Source organism: Platalea leucorodia (assembly GCF_965183815.1).
Source record: "Platalea leucorodia genome assembly, chromosome: 10".
NCBI lineage: Eukaryota > Metazoa > Chordata > Aves > Pelecaniformes > Threskiornithidae > Platalea > Platalea leucorodia.
Genome location: NC_138832.1, coordinates 3,108,727 through 3,131,546, shown reverse-complemented (window position 1 = coordinate 3,131,546; position 22,820 = coordinate 3,108,727). Strand labels below are relative to the sequence as shown.

Here is a 22,820-nt window from a genome sequence, read left to right as displayed (position 1 = left end):
TATTAACAAGCTTGGCACAGAGAAACCTCATTGTGAGAAGACACTGACAAATCTCATTTTTTCAGTGTCTTGCTAATGACGCTGACAATGAGTGAATTGTCACTGCTTCTAAGTAGTGAGAAACAAAACATTCACTGAACAGAATCATGTAAGTCAATAATACAAATGGGGATATAAGAAAATACCTGATTAAATGATACCTCATAGAGTATGTATTGTAAGGATTATTCCTTCCCTTCTTCCCTCCCCCTTATCTGTAATACTTTGCAAAGAGTTGTAAGCAGATTTGTCTTAGCTTCTAGTACTGTACATATCCACATCTTCTGGGCTGGACTGACCATGGTCCACAAGTTTTGGATCAGGCTTAAATTTTGGTGTCTTCACTGTTCCTGTTAGAGATATTAAAGAAATGTATTTAAAACATACACATATATTTGAGCTGTAGAAAGAGCAGCTTATTGACACATTTTGAGAACTACTGTATTACCAAACACTTACAAATGATCAAAATATGTATGTTCTAGTTAAAACTAAGTGATACGGGACGATGAAGGCATGTTGTGCTTATTAGCATACAGCAGCAGACGGACAGCAGATCTAGAGAGAGACCTACTCTCTAGACTTTAATACTACCTCCTGAACACAGCAGGGTGAGAAAAGAAATAGTGATGCTTTGCCCCGCACATGGAAAGGAAGGGAAAATCGGGGACATGGAGAAGAAATCTCCAGTCTTCCTTCCCCCACTGCTCCCAGGAGCACAGCTGTCTCCCAAAACCAACTGAATCAGTATCTTCCCTGAAGCCGCTGCCAGATGGTAAGAATTCCAAATTAAGACACTCTTACCTAGTTTCACTCCACGACTTCCAAAACCAGTGAACTAAGTTTACTAAAACGTTGAGGCCTCACACTCATCCTGAATGACAAGGCACAAAGACTGACGTATTTAATGATACTGTAATTCCAGAGGATCTAAGGGAATATAAAGGCAGGCTTTCTAGGACTGTGCCTCCTCCTCCTAGTCTGCTTCTTTTCCTGCTACATCAGTAGGCTTAATAAAGGGTTCTATGTTCTCCTGAAAGCTCTGCCCTCTGTGGACTAGTGAAAATAAACATCTCTGACAACAGATTAATTTCGGGCATGGACATTTTTGGCTGTATTCGGGACATGAACTAATTCCACCCGTGAAAGCAAAGACAGAAGATATCTGTATACATAACACCATTAAAGACAGTCTGGCCTGAAGCGAATGTAAAAACAGATCAAAGCATTCCACAAACGAAATCAGAAAACATACAGGTGCAAAGCAAAGAAAGATGTGAATGTATATTATAGTGAAAATAAAGGGAAAAAAAAAATTAAAACCCCACCCAAATATGCTCTGCTTGCTTTCCAGAAAAAAAAAGTTCTGGTAAAGAACACAGTAAAAAGTAGTAAGCAAGTTTAAGTGGTAAGTAAAATGCAGAAATTGCCCCCACAAAATGTAACAATATTTCGAAACAAATTTAGTTCTCCTTTAACAGGTAATTCCACTATTGCTCTTAGCAATTGGCCTATCAAAATATTTGTAGGTTAAATGTGCTGTTACATGATCTAGTTGATTCTCTCAACCACTTAAGATGCACAAAGAACATCACTGCAACAAACCTAGCAAAATAAAATCCAATGCTTCATTTGCCAATTACGCAATCCTCTTTTACCGGTATCTGAAGACACAGAACCCATACAGAGAAAGGAGCAGTAATTCAAAATTAGCTGTTTTCAAAAAATCCAGCAGTAATTGTTTAAGTTACACTTATGGTATTCTGACAACAGAAGGATAATTTAAAGTAGGTGTTTAACAGAAGTACTTGGTGATACCACCTCATTGCTAACAATACGGGATATGGTCCACAGCAAATAGAATGAAAGAAAACGTTATTGAGAAAGAACAGCGAATTTGTAAGAATTCTGATATTGTGACAGAAAGCAAGAAAATTATCACCTCCCGGAGGCTCTGAACTATATATTAAATGACAGCGTGTACCATATATTCTCAAGAATAATATGCTATGACAGTCTGCTGCATTTTAAAGCAAGGGTAACTACAAAATTAAGCCAAGTAATTCAGAATTTGCCTTGGATTTGCAAGCTGCCCTGAGATTACACTGGAAATTTTTAATTCACCTGATGAAGGCACTGGATCTTTATTACTCCAAGACTCTACTGGAGAAGACTCTGTTCTGTTATATGATCTTGACTCAATAGCAGATTCAGGTTTTGTACTAGAAATCTCTTTCTTTTTCTTATCTTCTTGCGTAACTGATTTTGACTCTTGCTGCAGCTGTGAACCAAACATTAATAAAAAAAATATGCACATGGGTATATGCTTAATACATTATTGCAAAATAAAGCTTTCAAGTCTGAAAACTTATCTTTTTCAGATATGACATCATACAGTGACATTCAACTAGTAATGTTAAAGCCAGCTGCATGCAAGGGACACAGCTGGGAAAAATAAAACGCATGAAAGAACCCCACAGTTCAGATACAATAACTTCAAATTCAGGTGTAAGGAAGTTTACTTTGCCATGAGCGTATTCCTAAGTCTGATACAGTGCTTCTACCCGAGACCCTCAAAGTACTTGACAAGGAAGTCACTGGTCTTTTATAGGTGAGGAACCTATAGTCTTACACAAGGCTGCAATAGCATTTAGTTTTTACAGAACACTTATGTATTGGGTTGGTGTGGCAAGGTTTTGGTAGTAGGGGAGGGTTCCAGGGGTGGCTTCTGTGAGAAGCTGCCAGAAGCCTCCCCTATGTCCAACAGAGCCAATGCCAGCCGGCTCCAAGACGGACCCGCCGTTAGCCAGGGTCAAGCCCATCAGCGACGGTGGTAGCACCTCTGGGATAACAGATTTAAGAAGGGGAAAAAAAACTGCTGGGCGACAGCAGCCAGGAGAGAGGAGTGAGAATATGTGAGAGAAACAACTCTGCAGACACCAAGGTCAGTGAAGAAGGAAGGGGAGGAGGTGCTCCAGGCGCCGGAGCAGAGATTGCCCTGCAGCCCATGGAGGTTAATGGCGGAGCAGAGATCCACCTGCAGCCCACGGAGGATCCCACGTCGGAGCAGGGGGATGCCCGAAGGAGGCTGTGACCCCATGGGAAGCCCGCACTGGAGCAGGCTCCTGGCAGGACCTGTGGACCCACGCTGGAGCAGGTTTGCTGGCAGGACTTGTGACCCCATGGGGGACTCTCTCTGGAGCAGTTTGTGAAGAACTGCAGCCCGTGGGAAGGACCCACGTTGGAGAAGTTCATGGAGGACTGTCTCCCGTGGGAGGGACCCCACGCTGGAGCAGGGGCAGAGTGTGAGGAGTCCTCCCCCTGAGGAGGAAGGAGCGGCAGAGTCAACATGCGATGAACTGACCCCAACCCCCATTCCCCATCCCCCTGCGCTGCTCGGGAGGAGGAGGTAGAGAAATCGGGAGTGAAGTTGAGCCTGGGAGGAAGGGAGGGGTGGGGGGAAGGTGTTTTTGAGATTTGGTTTTATTTCTCATTATCCTACTCTGATTTTGATTGGTAATAAATTAAATTAATTTCCCCAAATTGAGTCTGTTTTGCCCATGACGGTAATTGCTGAGTGATCTCCCTGTCCGCATCTCGACCCACGAGCCTTTTGTCACGTTTTTCTTCCCCTGTCCAGCTGAGGAGGGTGGTGACAGAGTGGCTTGGTGGGCACCTGGCATCCAGCCAGGGTCATTCCACCACAATTTACTACCCTTAGTTAACAGAAGATGGAAAGATAAACCATGGTAACACCCTAGTAATAAAAAATAATATATCATTTTGTGAACAGGCTTCACTCAGGGAAAAAAATAAAGTTAATAGAAACTGTCTTTACAACATCAATTCTTGTTTTGCTATTATTTTCATTACATTTATCTGAATCTCATTTTCAAAATTCAGAATTCCATTTGCACTCCTCAGTGGAAATAAAAGGTGAGGACTGCATACAAATGACGACCATAAATTTAAAGCAAAATACTTCTAAACGTTAATATGACTGAGAAACTTTCATTTGCTTTAAAAAGAGAAAAAAATCACTGTGCAAAGCTGAAATTTTACTCAGGGAAGTACTACTTTTGTCAAGAGTTGTTAAATTTCCACCAGAGAAAAACCCTTTCAGGTTGCAGAAACAACATGTTTCATTCTGGGATGTATTAACCCAAATTCCCTACGTAATTTACAGGAGGTTACTATTCCCATCTAATTAGTGCTGGCAAGGCCTCAGCTGGTATACTAGCTCCTATTTTGACCACCTCACTTAAAAAAAAACCCAACAAAAAAACCAACAGAAACCACACACAAAAACCCAAAAAAAACAGAAAAAAGAGAAAGAGAAACTAGAGAAAGCTCAGAGGAGAACAAGAATTACAGAAGAGTTAGAAAGTCTGCTCTATATGGAAAGGTTATAGTAGGGAGAAGATAATGACCATGATAAATTTTCCATATGCAGTAGGTCAATATGGAGAGGTTACTGACCATTTATTCACTATGGCTGCAATGAGGACAGGACAAGAAAAAAAAAAATCAGATACAGACAATTTCTATCACAGGGTAATTAAAATAGACTACCTGGAAGGGTTGTGGAATTTCCTTCACTGATATGTTTAAGAATAAGCTAGTCACACCTACCGTACTTCTGTGTGTCTTTATATTCAGTGGTCTGCTTAGGACCAAAGCTTGAATCAGAATGCATTATTTTTGTCAAGATCAAAAATGAGCTATAGGAGAAACTCAGTCTTCTCTCGTGCATCTTGCATGTATTGTGGGACTACATAGGGGATCTCAATATCTATTGGTCTGAAAGGTATTACAAAAACGACATTAATTAAACATTGAAGTTACAAAAATATCAGAGCGGGTTTTGTACCTCACTTAACACAATTAGTAAACTTAATCAGTATCAGCAGAAGAGTACTTGACCTTCTAATTTACTTTCTTCTCCCGCTGACTTTATGAGTTACAGTCATTACTTCAGAAAGCCTACCTTGGTGACATCTTCCTTTTTTGTCCACAGTGATCGCACAGCTTCATAGGTTTGATGGCTTGCAGAAAATAACTTTTTCCCTGTTACCTATTTTTTTAGAAAAATGTAATTTAATGACAGCTTTAAAAATACTAAGATACATAGACCATTCAAATGAAATGCATCCTATTTGCATGAGAACATGCTTGGCCCCATACTAAGACACCTACTACATTTACTACTTCAATCATCTAGTTTTCAAAAATCTAGTGCATAGTTCTCTTACATCAAGCAAATCCTAAATAATGTTTAAATTGGTACTAGAAATCCACAGGGAGCATTCACACGCTACATCCACCTACTCAACACAAAATCAAAACCTGATCAGCAAACAGTGTTTTGGCAATGTTAGCCCAACAGAGAGGAGCAGCAGTTTTAAAGGATCCAAACTTGTCTCACTATGTTGGAAATGATCAAAGACAGTAACACAAAAGGATTTAGGCCCTAAAAGATGACCTGGCCCATGCTAATGAGCAGTGCTTTGCTTTATAAATGACCAAATCCTTCAGTCTATTTTTGAAAAGTAATTTTATAATACTGCAGTAACTATGGAGTACCTTTACAAATGCTCTGTAGAAACAGAACACTTCACAGCTGCAACTACAAAAAACTGTGCAAGAGGTGATACAGAAGTAGATAGGAAACAAGGATTTAGCTTCCTGAGATAGGTCATAAGGTACAGTGTCGCATTCCTATTCATTTCTCCATCTTCCAAACCTGACATTTAAGTCCTATGATAATAAGCCAAGAAATCCCACTGCCTCTTGAGAAACTATAATCCTCATTGATTTGCATATAAGAAAAAACCCAATGTATCAGTTTAGCAATATAAGATTGCCCAAAGATTTTAACCACAGTATAGGTCTTTGCAATATCTTCCCAAGTACTCTGGAAGTATAAAAATACCAAGCAAAACCACCCCACTAACATTAGTAACAGTAGCAACGGATTCACCATGATGGAAAGTTGGAGATTCAATAGTAGTTTTTTCAATCAGATTTCAGGATAACATTCCATAGATCTTTCTGTCAAAACTTTAGATTTAACTAAAAGATTGAGAAGTCCTAGAACCAAACACAACTAACTAAACTAAATTTCCCTATCTCATCAATTTAACACAGAAGTGCAGTTTTGAAACTATAAATACAAAGTTTGTCAAAGAACTACAAAGAATTCTTATGAAGCAGTATGTGCTTTTCTAAATGTGTTTTTCTAAACACTGGAAAACTATAGAGAAGGAAGAGATTATAGACTTTATGTCCTGCTTTTCAATTCACTTTTTATGTAGAAAAGTACTGTGTGCAAACAATTGTTACATACAAAATATTAAGCGTACTTCTGCTTTTCTACATTAACAGCCAAGACATATTCTCATCAGGCAGACAACTGCGAGATGACAGTAATTGGAAAACACGGAATTCTAACAAGAGATGCAATTGTACAGTATCTCAAATCGCACATCTATCAAGTTTGGCATGGCTTTATTTTTTATTTACTTTTATTTCAGCAAAATAAAATTATCTTCATTTATTTGAGAAATGAGGATTAAAAATTAAGAGGCTATGCAACTGCATTTTTAAATTCAGTCATTTTATTCATTTTTTTATAGTTATGCGATTAACACCTGTGATACATCGTATGTTTTAATGAAGATGCATGTGAACTCTGACTCCTAGTCCCAGGACGCTTAATTCAAGTGACATGAGAATGCTATGACGAAATTCACTGTTAATTCAATGTTAAAATACAGGTAAACTTACCTTAGCAATTACCACTGACTGAGCTGGGTAACAAACAGATATTCCTAAAGTAGTGAGTCCCAATGGATAAGCAATTTTCTTAAATCTAGAATCTGTATAAAGCCAAATATTTCAAATGATTAGACACTAATGAAATGTAAAACTAAGCAGTTGTATCAATTAAATGCAATTGTTCAACCCCTAACCATTGCTTACATCAAACTTATCCCCAGAACGGCTGGAGGAGAGAATACAGGGCGCGATTATAGTTTAGCACAGTCACGTTTGCAGGAGATACTGATATTCTGAACATTGGTTTCTGGAATGAGAAATAATCCCAAACTAGATTTTCCAATATTGTCAAAAATGCGAAGAACGCCTGTGTCATTCAGGAGGTGCTGTGGTTCTTCGCTAGCTCCATGCGCACTCTCTCGAGGACACAGACTACAGAATTTGGAGCAGCAAGGAGCCAGGAAACTGGGGCCTCTTTGTTCACACGTGAGAACAGCTGGGCCAGGCTCAGGGTCCTGGCTGTTGACAAGGAGCCCTGATGACAGATTCTGAAGCCCAAGTCTTTTTTTTTTTGTTTTTTTTTGTTTTTTTTTTAAAATCTGTCCACCAAAAAGTAAGAGAGATACAAGAAGAATGCTTTTACTAAGCTACCAGTATTTTGATTAACCCATTTGCTTTGTGAAATACTCAGACAGACACATACTTAGGTATTACAGATTAACATTTTCTGAACAATATCTTCTAGCAGTTTAAGTGTCATTCTTCTGCTATTTATCTTGAAAGGAGAGGTGGCTGTATCTATCAAGTTATCCTTTTGGCTTCAAAGCTGCCGAAATCATGCCTGCTGATATGCATTCTCTTGTACCTGTGTAGCCAAATGCTAACATTCTTTAGCTTCTTCCCTCTAAATTCCCTTAGTTTTCACTATATTCGGTAACCTTACCTAGTAATTTGTCTCCATTTTACTCCCATACACACATTGTTTCTGAAAACCAATAATGAACAAACTCAAAACAAGTGTCCTACTTTGAACTTATGTTGATTCCACCATTAAAAATGACCTGCTCTATCTATTACGTCTTAGCCAGCTTCTAAAAGAAATATTTAATAACGTCCCTTCAATTTATCCGGAAGGATTTTTTTTTTTAATACTAGTTGCATAGGGCTTTGCCTAAGTTTCAGGAAAATCTTTTGACCACTAAAATTACTACATGCTTCATATTCAATTATGAAAATAATCAAAAATCCCCTACCTTTTCTTGCCAGCACCATGCCAGCTAAACCCGATATTGTAATTACACCAACTTTGGGAAGAAATTCTGGTGGAGGATTCTTCAGGTAAACATAAGCATCTTAGAATTAAAAAAAAAGAATAAATAGGAAAGAAGTCTAACAATTCAATATTAATCCTTCTATTTTATTTCCCACTTAAGAATGAAGATGGAAGTAAAGTTATGAATATCCCAAACTGAAAACAGTCCAAGACTGGATGTTTGCTAATGAAGGAAGATGCCTCGTTTTCCAGGTGCGCACTCTGCAGTCTGTGTTAGACAGAAGCAGAAGCACAGTCCTCATAACACAGCAGCAAAGTTAACAATTTTTCTCCTTAGGTACTTTTTTGTATTTTGTAAAATGTTAGTACTTAATAAAGGAAAAAGGAAAGCATAGTTTTAAGTTTTGATATTACTGTGAGTTAATATTGATTAAATGAGAAAACACATATTTTAGAATCTCCCAATATAGTATTTTCAAGGAAAATAACTTTTATCTCTATTTTCTGATACTGCACTTGAGTGCAATTACAGCTTGTAGCTTGTGCTAGAATTAAGAAGTCGTTTTTGTAATTAAGACGGGTTGTGGCATTTCCACTGTGGGAGATGTTCAAGACCTGACTGGACAGGGATCTAAGCAGCCTTCTTTGGCCCTGCTTTAAGCAGGTGATTAGACTAGCCGATCTACAGAGCTGCCTCTACAGAGAGATCGATGGAGCTATAGAGATTCCAACTTCAATGATTCTGTGATACTATGATTTTAAGAACAAAGCTAAAATCATAGGAATGAGAAATACTATTTAATTGGTCACTTCTCTCATTTCAGAACAGACATGAAACTCCATAGTGAATTAACTGTGGTCCCAGTTTCTTTCCCCCACACTTGTGGAAGGTATTCCAGTGCACTCCCCTTCCACCCTTGCCCCTCCTCCCCCGTACCTAGAATTTGCTGTTTCAACCATCTTTCTAAGTTGCAAGGAGAAACAACAGAAAACGCTCAGTTCAGAAATATGTGACCTCCCTACCTTTTCCAAACTGAATTGAATCCATTATTCCGTTTTTAACAAAGACAAAAGCATCCTACAAAAAAACAACAAAAAAAAAGAAAACAAAATAAGTGTAAAATCTTCACAAAAGTAGATTTTTTCAGTACAAAACGACTCGGTTGATACACATGGCTCAGCACAACGAGACAAAGAAATACTATGTAACTTTAAAAAAGTCAAACCAGATCAGTGAACTTCTACAGAGGCTGTGCTGAGATCTATCCCCTTTTTGACTATAATACTTATATTTTTAGAACCTCCACCATATTTAATTTTAAAAACTCTCTTTAATATAGTAAGATCGCTTTCAAAATTGGCATCTCGGGAACAAAACTGCAGGGTAGCAAAACATCTGGATGCCAACTGTATAACATAAGAAAATTCCATTATAAAATACAATCTTCTCTTCCCTAGAGAGACTCAACCAATAAAAATGACTTTATCTTTTAGTTTGTGAAAATGATGCTCGGTTTCGCTAAAGATAAGCAATACTGATTGGGTCTAAGATACGTCCTCAACTAATTTGCGTTACTCCCTTCACATTGGTCAATTTATTTAATTACCAGTTTTTCTTTATTCAGAAAAAAGCCTTCCCTAGCCTTTATTAGTATCATTGTCCTCAGATTGCTAAACAAATTGAGTAAATACACATTCTTTAGGAGATTAATGAAAAAGAATGTCATCTTGAGTTATTTCACCCAAATGATTTGTTTGCAGTAACACAGAATTTGTACCACCAGAGGTCACTGCTAGTCAGTCTCGGAAACACTCACTTGATGAATAAGGGCATGGAAAGGTTCGATACAAATTTGTAACTAAATTATTTCAGTTATGCAGTCACTGACAAAATTTTCACAGACCAATGGAATCAAAATTTACAGAACATACTGGAAGATATATTGATTTCCTTGCCTTTTTCAAATAATAGTGTCTACTTTGTTTGTAAGAGAAAAATGCAAGTGTAAAATTTCTTATACTAACAACAGCAAAGGTAAAACGTTGTCATTTACCAGCAGTTAAGAGAACAGTGCCAGGCATCGCATTTTCTTCTATGCCTAGAATATTCAATAACAGATTTGCGAGGTATTTCTGATGACTATTTAGTAATAGCTTGCTTTAACAGTTATATTGGAGGCACTCAGTTTGTCTTTCCTAAAGTACCTAAATCCAGTCTTTTAACCTGCCCTTCAGAAGCAGCTCTCCCTCTCTCCGTGGGCTGTACCTGGAATTTCAGACTCCTAAACGCTACCAAGTTCTGTTAGCAAGACATTACCGACGTAGCTCTTGCCATAGAAGGTGACCAAGAGCTGTTTCTGAACCTGACATTGTGGGGTGGCCTAGACCCAGCATTGACTGAAAGGGACCCCTTTGATCTCACTGCCTTTGGATTTGGAAAACAAGAACGCACAGGTTCCCTGTTACAAGCACAGTAGAGAAATAGGAGAGAAGGGTTCGGTTTTGCATCTTAAATTATAGGTATATGCTAATACAAGGAACTGCAAACAAAATCTCCAGGGTGAAGTATGCTGTTTTTTCAATGTTATAGTCGAGTGCTGTCAGGAATTGTAGGAAACTTTGGATGCAGGTATTTCTTACTTTGCACCATCCAACATAGCGGCCAGTTGTCTGTCTTACTGAGGAAAATTGCTTCTGCAAGTGACCAGGCTGTTCTTCAACGTATTTCGATTTCAGAGGTGGTGGACAGTAGATTGGAAGCTGGAAAGAAAAGCATAACTGTACTGCAGGGAGACAGCTCTGTATAGTGATTAGTACTTACACTGAAGAGTGTTTTTCGAGATGGCAAATCCTTAGTGTTCCCATTACAGCAAACAAAAACTCTATATTGAATTATGTTCTTCTATATTTACAAACTTACTTTACTCAAGTGCGACTACAGGTTAGTCTTTAGAAATGAAAACTGAAAGTATTGTATAGGTTCTAAGAAGTACAATTACTGAGTATGATAAAAATATCTTTTATTCAAAAAAAGCATGAGCACTAATAGTTGGAAAATACATGCACGTATTACTAGAAATTGTACAATAGGAAAAGACTATTATTATCACTAAGTATTATACTCATTCACCTTTTCTGGCTTCAGTGTGGAAATAACATAATAATGAAAACAAGATAAAACTTTACTTACTATTGTAACACTTCACAGTTGATTTATGCTGTAGTGGTCAGTTATTTAGGAGGTAATTTTTATTATCACATATTACTCTAGCTATGTATTTTATTTACTGGGTAACATAATTCAATGGAAAGAGATGGTATTCTGCAGATTCTTCTAGTATTATTTTAAACACTGACAGACAATAAACTGCTTACCTGATTTGGCTTTATCAGCTGACCTTTTGGTTCCTTTTCTGTTGCTGCATATACAGTAATACATGCAAATGGCAGACCAGAAGAAAGAGCTGCCAGCTTTGCCACCTGGGACAGACAGATGAAAAAAGGGAATCTTAATGCAGAAATAAAAATTTCACTCCAGTAAAATCTGGATTTTCCTATTCTGTTGTGCTTGATCAAATATGGGATTACACAAGTCACTTTTAAAACCTTTTTAAAACAGTATGCCTTTTAGGAACCTCTTCTGTCTTATGCAGAGATTTTCTCAAATTACAATGGTAAAGAAAAAGCTAGAGATCACTGACAACAACAGTTATGTCTAAAACATCAGGAAGAATTTTGTGTTCAAAGCCATGTTGATGCTTCCATCATCCCTTAAAGTAAATTAAGTTCTAACCTATTCAACATACAGGTACTCCAAGTCAATGAATGACTCTCTTGTTTCAGCAAAACGCACCTCAATTTTGTTTTCAGGAATTCTCCATGACATCAGACAAAATGTCATCTCCTTTCCAATTCAGGGAACGGTTCAACCACTGTTTGTTCGGAATAACTGCGCGTCAACAATAAATGAAAATACATAGCAATAACTGGAATTAAGAACCACCTGCTTAACCTTTCAAATCGCATATGTTACAATGTAAATTACAGAAATATAGGTTTGGTCATGAGAGTTTCATGTCTAGTTAGAACATTAATTTGGAAAAAACCCACCGGATATTACACAAAGTTTGAACTCAAATACAGCTTCACATGAATATTTTTTAAATGACTGCATTAAGATTCCAATCAGAGCTGGCATTAAGCACGCTGGCACACCATATATTAAAAGAACTTGCCACAACATTTTGAAGCATCTGCAACTTTGGTAGATTATGGTTTCTTCTATATCAGTAAAGACTTTTCTGTTCTGTTCTTCAACTGAAGCATTTTTGAAATTTTAAAAATGTGAAAACAAGTATGAAAAACGTTCCCAGGATATGCATAGAGATGATGGTGGTAGAGTGCCAGAAAAACAGAAAAGCAAGGAAAAAAAAACAACTTGATTCTGGGAAATACCTTAAATCCCTAGTATAAAACTCTGTTATATCCTCATTGTTACCTCAGCTTTCGATTGGAAATACAGTCAAAGGAGCGGGATTTAATCCATAGCATTTAGTTATAATAATGAAAACACAATGAACCAAGGGCAAGTCCTGCCTGACCAACCTAGTGGCCTTCTATGATGGAGTAACTACATCAGTGGGCGAGGGAAGAGCTACGGATGTCATCTCTCTGGACTTCCGTACGGGAAGTCCCCCACAACATCCTTCTCTCTAAATTGGAAGGATATGGATTTGATGGGTGGACTGTTCGGTGGATAAGGAATTGGCTGGATGGTCGCATTCAGAGGGTAGTGGTCAATGGCTCGATGTCCAGATGGAGACCAGTGACGAGTGGTGTCCCTCAGGGGTCCGTGCTGGGGCCAGCGCTGTTCAGTATCTTCATCAATGACACAGACGGCGGGATCGAGTGCACCCTCAGCAAGTTTGCAGATGACACCAAGCTGAGTGGTGCAGTTGACACGCCTGAGGGACGGGATGGCATCCAGAGGGTTCTGGACAGGCTGGAGAGGTGGGCCTGGGTGAACCTCATGAGGTTCAACAAGGCCAAGTGCAGGGTCCTGCACTTGGGTCGGGGCAACCCCCGGTATCAGTGCAGGCTGGGGGATGAAGGGATTGCATGCAGCCCTGCCGAGAAGGACTTGGGGGTACTGACAGATGAAAAGCTGGACATGAGCTGGCAACGTGCTCTCGCAGCCCAGGCAGCCAACCGTCTCCTGGGCTGCATCACCTGCAGCGTGGCCAGCAGGGCGAGGGAGGGGATTCTGCCCCTCTGCTCTGTTCTGGTGAGACCCCCCTGGAGCCCTGCATCCATCTCTGGGGTCCTCAGTACAAGAAGGACATGGAGCTGTTGGAGCGGGGCCAGAGGAGGCCACAAAAATGATCAGAGGGCTGGAGCACCTCTCTTATGAGGACAGGCTGAAAGAGCTGGGGGTGTTCAGCCTGGAGAAGAGGAGGCTGCGGGGAGACCTTACTGCAGCCTTTCAGTACTTAAAGGGGGCTTATAAGAAAGATGGGGACAGACTTTTTAGCAGGGCCAATAGCGATAAGACAAGGGGTGATGGTTTTAAACTAAAAGAGGATAGATTCAGACTGGGTATAAGGAAGACATTTTTTACAACGAGGGTGGTGAAACACTGGAAGGGGTTGCCCAGAGAGGTCGTAACTGCCCCATCCCTGGAAACATTCAAGGCCAGGCTGGATGGGGCTCTGAGCAACCTGATCTGGTTGTAGATGTCCCTGCTCATGGCAGGGGGATGGACTGGATGGCCTTGAAAGGTCCCTCCCATCCCAAAGCGTTCTATGATTCCATGAAGAAACGCAAAAGCACCACCCTGAATTAGCTCAGGTTCATGACACATCAATCACATGCAGATTAAACTACTCAAGACAGCAAAACACCATCACTTCTCAAGTAAGCTGTGTGGTCATCATAGCAAATCTTTCAGATCACACAATCACAGCAAAACACAGAGCTGCTGGGGAACAAAGGAGAACGCTGCAATGACGAGAGGACTGTTATGAAAGAAGGGGCAAGCAGACAACGCCAGAGCTGAAAGCTGTAGGATAAAGCTAAAAATTATTCTTCAGTTACTTTTTATGGCATGGGGGGCTGAGGGGAGGGTTCCTTAAGGTTTCTCTACACTAATGGTCTTCAGTGATATATAGTATTCCTGCTCTTAACACACAGCCAACGTGCCTCTCCCCTCTCCTTAGAGCATAAAACCTTCTTGTCGGCACAATTATCCCACCACCCCAAGGTCTGCTAGTGGCTACTGTTTTTACTTCATGCTTTTCTTCAATATAGAAATGGTAGGAAGACGCGTAGGACTGAGCTCATCTTGCTTCGCGAAACAGAACCCCAGCACTTTTTCTCTTCAGGCCAGGTTGATGTTAGAAAATTTTTGCGACACAGCTATGTCAACTGGAAGCGTCAAAAAATCCCGTGACTCCAGCACAGCTAGGGTAGCAAACCCCAGCCGGCAAAGCCAACACTGCAGACACAATCACGTTGACTAGCCTGTACTATTCTCTCAATTTACACTAGTGACACCCCAAAATACCTTCCCTTTGCCGATGGCCATGAAGTATAACAGGCCTGGGGGGCACTGACCCAGAACTGCTAGACATGGCCACTAGACAAAAGCTGGGGATACAACTCTCGCCGCATCGGGAGGCCCAAGCAGGGGAGATGGGGACGGCACGAAAGCAGAGGCTGAGCGGGCTCCTCTTCCCACAGAGGCGGACAGCCCGGGCAGGGACTCCAGGGCAGGAACCCGGGAGAGCTGCTGCCCAATTCCTCACCTGGGGAGGGAGGGTTTACACGCACCATACGCGCACAGGGGAGGGGGAGCAGACGCTTTGCAAGTTAAGGCAAGAACATGGCTGGATTTGGAGTGGGCAGAAGGGGAGATACCAAAAAACACGTTACTGAAGAACTGTGTTTCTCCTATGTTGACCTAGCTATGCCGACAAGCGGGGACACGGTCAGAAGGAAAACGGAGGTGATATCAATTCCCGAAATCTAGAGAGGTAAGTCCTACATACATAAAAATACAGCCATGCTGACACCACATACGTTGATCAGCATTGTGAAAAAATTCAGTTAGTCACCTGGTGACCCAAAGTTTAGCAGATAGGAGCTGTAGCCAGAACGATCTAACACACTTCGTACAACGTAGGGTACGACTGCTATACCGAGGAGTACTCGGCATTTTTCCTTCCGGTGCCTAACACGCCCCCCTCACCAGAAAAAATCACCAAGGAGGCCCTGCTGACTCAGCTGTGTCCCAGCACGGGAGAACAGCTCTCCTAGCACTGAACAGCCCCAGGACACAGAAAATAGGTGAGAGAGGATGGCAATAATCAAAATATAAACCAATTAACACAGTAACTGTCTTCCTGATAATGTTGCTTAGAGCAAAATGCCACAGTCTGAGCTACAGAAGATTATCTGTAAAGGGACACCCATTCTCAAAGAAAAGTCTGTATTTTTCAAGCATTATTAAAAGAAGCTGTTTAAAATGTATCATAATTCAGATAGCCTACTTCAGTACATGATGCCACCAACACAACGTACCAATATTCAGTAGTTACTAGAAGGAAAATAAAACTTAGAAGTGAGAAACCATGAAAAAGTTATATTGTTCACTTAACAAATTTGATTAATTTGTTTTAGAAATTCCCAACGGAGTTTATTGTGCTAAATGTAAAACAGAAAGCTATACCGGGAATGACGAAAGTAGTCCAATTCCTGACTGACAGTAATTGCTTTACTTTTGGATGCCTGAAGACAAATGCATAAATGTTTAAAAATCCAAGTCAACAGCTGCACTATCTAACACTTACACTGGCACAATTATTCCAAGAAAGCTTCGCTCTTTTCTACTGAAATCACAAAGAACCGAGGTGAAAGAAAAGCAGCATCACCTTGACTACATAGAAGAGGCTTCACTACATTGAGTTATCTATCCTCTTCCTTTATCTAATGACTAGGTATATTAAAAACACCTCGACTAGCTAAGTTGTTTCTTATTATTAACATTATTTTACTAAAATTACTTCAAAGGCTATTATGTATTAAACAAGGAAAATCATCTGTTGTTTACCTAAAGAAATTAAAATATATTTTACCTATGAAAACTTCTAAATGAAGTTATTGTGAATTAAGAAATGACAGGATCATATAGTTATATCAAAGACTAGGAAAGAAGTACGGACAAAAACATCTACAACAAATTCGAGCTAAAAAAATGCTGGAATTGTATTATCAATCTAGTAGAACGAGTCCAGAACGTCAGTCGATAAGTCATTCAACCAAAAAAACCCTTCTCTTTAATGAATTCAGGAAATATTTTAATTTACTTTTTTTTTTTTAATTGAAAGAGTTTAATCCAACATCTGCTCTGCGTTTTACTACTAGTTCTGCTTTTATCTGAATTAATGCTCTGACCTAAGCCCTGTGAAACTAACAGAAGAGAATCACCCAGTCCCTAATGGCAACAGATCTAAATACCAGCAGTTATAAAAGCCACGAGCCCAGATGACATCTTCTGGAGATGAATTCAATACAAACACAGATCTAAACATCACCAGAATTACAGCTATCAGAAATTACCAGCCTTAATGCTCTGGATGGGGTAAGGTCAATGGTAAGAGTCAGAAGATTCCCAGTAACACCACCGCCATGCTGCCGACGCTGCCATCACGCTGCAACACGTACCGCCGGGAGGAGGTCGGTTTTTTCACAGGCATAAAAGCACATTGGTTATTTCAAAGCACTAAACAGCGTAGGCTAACAGACATGGCATTATTTTTGATGAAAAGACTGAATAGCAATTATTTGCTGAAGAAATTTATTATATGCTCTCTAGCAGAAAACTGTTACAGCTATATCTTTTACTAGTAGAACTAGAGTAAAACCCATCAAAATATAATAATAAAACTGTCAAATGTACCTGGATAATTTTGGCTTTAAGTCTTTGCATTTCAAACAATCTACTTCAAACTGTTAGAATCTTATCAAAGATCAAAAATACAGATTCTATAAAAAAAAAAGTCAAAAAGCTACATCACTACAAAGAATTCACTCTCTTCAACTCAAAAGATGCAGACACAAACTAAAGCATAATAAAACCATATCGTTAATTTATGCTAATCTCTAAGATGTTAAGTATTGGTTCTCACTGAAACTGCGAATTCTGTACACTTACTTCAAGAACTGGAGCACAAATAAGGAAACTTGCCCTGAAGGTAGGAACAAGCCTCAAAACGAAAACAGCTAATCAAAGGAGTAGGCTATATGCAAAAACCTGACGCGTGTATGTAAATATAAGTATATATGCCTTCGCTATCACAAAATCAGAATCTACTAGCCAGATTAAAATAAGATTAAACTTTTATCAACTACTGCATGTCATATTTTCAGTGGAGAGCTGTTACTCAAAGAATAAGAAGCACGGGTTTATAGTTTTCTGCTACCACTTAGATGTCTTGAGGTAGAACAGAAAACCGTCTCCGATCCTTTTGATTTATTTTTCCCAGAAGTTACATGAGATATGACAATTGTCATAAGTTTCTAGGCCAAATCCAGTATTTTAATTTGGATATCTATTTATAAGTCTCTAATGACCACCACAAAAAACCCAGATGAGCGGAACAGAGCATCCTTCCACTTCGACTCAACTTGCTGGCACTCCACAGATTTGTTTTTAATCTTTGTCTGCCAGACGGTAACCCACGGAAAGTGAAAACTTAAGAAGAATAAAACTCTATTCATTTTTCATAGTAAATAATAAAGAACACATATAAAGTTACGCCACTTCTTCAAAGGCACGGATTAATTCAGATTTATGCACTAAACTATACTACTTCAAGATCACGTAGCCATACGGCGAAGCCAAATACAGCTGCTTCTTTCAGGTACCTGTCTCATAACAAAGGTAAAATGCTTCACTCGCATTCCTTTAGCTGTCCTCATTTGCATCTTTTTCTTCGCAGATATATACACGTTTTAAAGGCACAGCAAAAGTAAACATGAAGATTCATGTGAGAGGAACCTACTCATCAATTTGACTACAAAAACTGGAAAACCTGTCTAAATATTTGAAAGCCTAGCTCTTTACAGGCACATTTTTCTCTGTTTAAAGACACTATATTACCTCTACAATTGAAAATATTTTAGATACTTGTGACCCTGTTAGTTTGTAACAGCGTGATTTTAACATCCTTGCTAAAATGTGATGTATAATGCTACTATACTTCACAGTGCTACTACCAAACCAGTATCTTGATACTTCATCTCTTGAGTAAGGAGTGGGAGGCATTTCAGAAGCTGTAAGTAGATGGAGAACAACCAGAAGAGGAACACTTCTTTCATTCCCTGCTGTACAACTGAACCACTCTCTTGAACCAGCTCTTTCTACCCCCAGTTCTACAACGGCGAAAGCGATACTGAGACCTCTCACCTCCCCGCTCCTCCTTCACCTGAGCCCTCGGTTAGGGGCTGACGGGAGGCCCCCACTCCGAGACGCTTCGACCTCCCGATTCCCCCACGCCGGAGCAGAGGAGCCGCGCAGCCCGCGCCAGCTCAGCGCCGGGCCAGGTAACACCGCCCCAGCGCGCTGCTCGGCACACGCCGGGCCTGCCCGCCGCCCGCACCCCCGGCGCCTCCCGCGCCCAGCGACGCCCCGAGCGGAGCAGCCGCCGGGCCCGGCCCGCACACACCGGCCCCGGGCCGCACACACCGGCCCGGGCCGCTCCCTGCGGGACCCGCCGGCTGAGGCCGCCCCTGCGCCGCGCAGCCCCGCCGGCAGAAGGGGCTCCCTCCCTCTCCTCAGCCGGCGGGGTGCCCCGGCCAGGCGCGGAGCCCCCGGCCCGGCGGGCCCGCTCTGACAGGAGGCGAGCGGGCCGGGCGGGGAGCGCCGTTCCGGGAGCTCCCGAGTGGCGGGGGAGCCGCAGCAGGCCCCACGGGGCGGCCTCCGGCTCCCCCCGAGAGCCGCGGGTGCCTCCGAGCGGGAGGGGGAGCCCGGGCCGAGGGAGCCGCCGCAGCGCCGCCCTCCCTCACGCAAGGCGGCACTCACCTTGGCCGCCATCTTAGCGACAGCCCCGCGGCCGCCTACGGCGAGCGGGAAGGGCCGAGCGCTGGGCGCGGGGCGGGGCTGCGAGCGCTCGGGGCGGGCCGGGCCCTGCGTCCCCGCCGGCGAACGGGAGCCGGGGCGGGCGGCAGCCGCCGAGCCCGGGGCCGGCAGCGGCGTTGGCTGCGCCCGGCGGGCTGTCCCGGGAGCGGCCGCCCGGCGCCGCCGCAGCGGGAGGAGCGGGAGTTCCCTCAGCGCCGGGTTCTGCCGTTCCCTCAGCGCCGGGGCGCCGTGCGAGGAGCGGGCGGGCGGCTGGCGCTTCACAGGAACGGGCGCCACTAAATAAACAGCTGCAACAGCGGGGCTGTTTTGGCAGCTTTGTAAGGCTCCGTGCTCCGTTGTCTTTATTTAATCCTGCACTGCGAAGTGCCCGTCGTTTAAAAGTAGACTCCCGTGGGGTCCCGGTCCGTCTGGGCTGTGAAGCGCCGTCCCTGGGGGCCCGGGCCTTCAGCGGGGACAGCACACAGATTGCTGTAGCGGGGTCTTCAGTCCTGTGATGCGTTGACGTCTCTCTGATACTTTATTTTTTCCTTTTAGCTCCTAGAAAATGTTCTCCCCCCAACATCTACTCCAGAACACAAGCTTAGTAAATACATTCCAGTCAGAAAAGGGCAAATCCCAAATGTCTCCGTTTTAAAACACGAAGCGGACAGAAAATCCCAGGAGAGCGGCGTTTGCGCTGGCCAAGGAAGCACCAGAACGACGTTCGAGGGCTGCTGGGCCGGCGCGGGCGGCAGGGCCCGGCCGTGGCCGCGAGCTCCGTGGCTGCCCGGTTCCGACCCGGGGCCGGCGCTGGGCTGCGATGACTCTGCTTAATTACAGGTATTGGAGAATACACAGGCACAAAATTTAAGTGCAGATAATTTGTTTATTGAAGTCCAAATTTACAACTGAAGTTTACAACTTTTTTTTTTTTTCCCCCAAAACAAAAGCTTCGTTTGAATTTAGGAAGAATAAATGTTCTTTTCAATAATGTACAGACTATATCTCTTAAATAAGTTAATATCTTTGAAAAAAGAGCAATATGTTCCTTTTTTAATGTTGCAGTGCAACTTACAACTTACACGTCTGTGCAATGTACCATGAGGTATATGCCCAGTGAGCAACACACAGTGAAGTTTTCCATTCATAAAGTTTCATTGTAGACACACAAAAAGTTAACAATCTGTGATACAAAAAACGCAGCCAGTTACAGTAATTCACACAGAACTCATCTGGAAAGAGGGAAAAAAGAAACCTAATGTTCATTGCCTGTATAAACTATTGGTTCATCTCTCAACATAGACAAGTATAAAATTAAAAATACTGTTGTGAAACTGAAGAAATACTGTATTATCCAGGGGTTGAAACCTAGTTTTACCTGTATTCGTCTAGCGCAGTTCATTTTCTCTCTCTGTAGCATCAGTGAGCTGAGGGACTTTACTACGGGTATCGGTAGAGCATCTGCTCATAGAAGCGCTTAAGCGAGATGGTGATTATAAAAAAGTTGCAGAATGCTCATAAACTGTGTTACAACTCGGACATTTTCCCTGGCATAGGCAGCTGGTTTACCATTACCTCCCATTCATCTCACAGCTGATTAGAAGAACAAGACTGAAACATGGAAGATTACTAGTATTTGAAGCTTTGACACTTCAAACTTTTCAAGATGGCTCTAAAATACTTATTTTTCATAACGACAGAAAACATATATTTATTTTAGAAAGAATCAACCACAACATAACTTTGTGATAAATAACAGTTCTGCCTCTAATACATATATACATACTGCTTGTAAACAAAAAATGCCCACAGGTCATGGAGTCTCCATGATTTTTATACAAGGCGCTATAGATTTTTTTTGTTATTGAAAACAGTCCTAGTGAAAGTTTGGTTTATAACCTCCTATTGCTACAGAAACAGTTAAGAATGTTTATATTTACAAAGAAACAAAGACCATGGAGACCCCATAGCATTATTTGCTGAAGATTTTAAGTTGGTGGGGTTTTCAAAATACGCATTGTCGGCATGTTCAGGTTTCGTTAACAGTACAGGTTGAACACCAGCAGTACGATACTCTAGTGCTTTGGTATTTCAACCCCTGAATATACAAAGACATTACTACAGCCTACTTCACAGTTTAATGCAAGTAAAGTGCAAGCCATAGTACAAGGGTGTCATACATTTTCATACATGTAAGCATTATCTAAAAAAGGCTCTCTATACAAGTTGTATTAGCTACTTTAGTAAACTAGACAGAAGTCACCTATGGCCCAGCAATTAATGGTCTTACAAGGATATTTTTCTTTGTAATACAGTATGTGTCAAATGTAAAAAGTTTATTAATACTAGTGCATTTCTCTTATATCCTAACCTGTTTTTCTTTTCAGATTTTTAAGCTGAAATCCTTGTTTCTCAGTAAAACAGAAGTCTTAACTGGTAACAGGGTCTTACTGGTATTTTGGCCAGTGAACACGATTTGTTAAGACATATTTGTTTCGTGGTTGCCAGTGGATAAAAAGCAATAGAGTTAATATGTATAATGTGGCATCCTTATTTGATCTGCAGCATTCAGACAGATGCATTTACAGTTAGTAAAAAGATCTGTATTGATACCCTCACCAATGCCTGAGAATGAACAATATTCTAGAAATGTGAGGACAGAAGCTAGAGGGCCTAGCTGGTCAAACGACAGCTTGTTGACGTATTTTATCATTTTTACAACATTGCTTTCTTTCAAATACAGCTCATACAGTGGCATTAAAGTATATAGCAAAGTCCCAAATTGTCGCTTTTTAACACATGTATGTGCTTGATAAAAATAAAGATATATCTGTCTGGCCTGCGTTAAGAATGAATATGGTTCTTTTCCTGAAGACGATGACAGGCAGTATCTGTCTGAATATTTTTAATACTTTCATTCAGAGCAGGTCCCAGTAGTATATCAGCTATCTCAAAAACTGATAAAAGCTTAAACAATATTATTTGTAATCCTCCTTCTGAATGTGGAAGTGTGTGTAACACGTACAACGTAGAAACTAAGCTTTAAAAAAATGCTTCTTCGTCTATTAGTTATATCAAGAATAGAGTCGCCTGCCTACACGTTAGTGAATGGAACCGATCAGAAGTACAGCATTATACTTATATGTAATGGGAGTAAAGAAAATAATTTTTAAAATCAACTAAGAAAATACGACTGACTTACTAGTTTTTGTTTAAATAACAACGTATTTTCCATTCATCAACTGATACGGCTCAGGTTCGATTTTCAGGTGCGTGCCCAGTTAACGCCCGTTGGGAGCCTCAGCCACAGAGTGCGAGTTCGTCTGGGATACGAGGAGATGGGGAACCCATCCCCACAGCAGCTCGCCTGAAAAAGCTGCTCTGAACCTTAGCTTTGATGAGGGAAACATTCTAGAAGAAAAAGAACTTTTTATTACTTAATATAAATCAATTAGCTAATATTGCTTTTTCAGTCTTTCCTGATATTACCCCTTTTTTGTACTAGTGGTAAATAAACATCATTTGGCAACAGGGAAGATGGCATATTGTCTCTCACGAGATTTTAAGCTTAGCGGTCTAAGGCATGTGGCATGTGGAAAACCTATAAACCCGCAC

General features: G+C 41.1%; 1 protein-coding gene across 1 annotated transcript; it reads right to left on the bottom strand.

Moving 5' to 3' along the window:
• Positions 1 to 256: 256 nt before the first annotated feature.
• Positions 257 to 19,197, bottom strand: APOOL (apolipoprotein O like). Its single transcript, XM_082323225.1, has 10 exons — positions 19,170 to 19,197; positions 11,943 to 12,038; positions 11,465 to 11,569; positions 10,730 to 10,849; positions 9,113 to 9,167; positions 8,070 to 8,168; positions 6,826 to 6,917; positions 5,027 to 5,113; positions 2,164 to 2,320; positions 257 to 389 (listed from the first exon to the last, which is right to left on the bottom strand). The coding sequence occupies exons 2-10, from the start codon at positions 11,988 to 11,990 to the stop codon at positions 292 to 294; spliced, it is 861 nt and encodes a 286-aa protein (XP_082179351.1). The 5' UTR covers positions 11,991 to 12,038; positions 19,170 to 19,197; the 3' UTR covers positions 257 to 291.
• Positions 19,198 to 22,820: the final 3,623 nt, after the last annotated feature.

Excerpts from the sequence above, each read along its gene's own strand:
- APOOL (XM_082323225.1), bottom strand. The coding sequence starts at position 11,990 with ATGACATTTTGTCTGATGTCATGGAGAATTCCTGAAAACAAAATTGAG. Across the intron at positions 10,850-11,464 it reads AGCTGATAAAGCCAAATCAG|CTTCCAATCTACTGTCCACC; the intron begins GTAAGCAGTTTA and ends TTTTCTTTCCAG. Across the intron at positions 5,114-6,825 it reads AGTCAGTGGTAATTGCTAAG|GTAACAGGGAAAAAGTTATT; the intron begins GTAAGTTTACCT and ends CTAAAAAAATAG.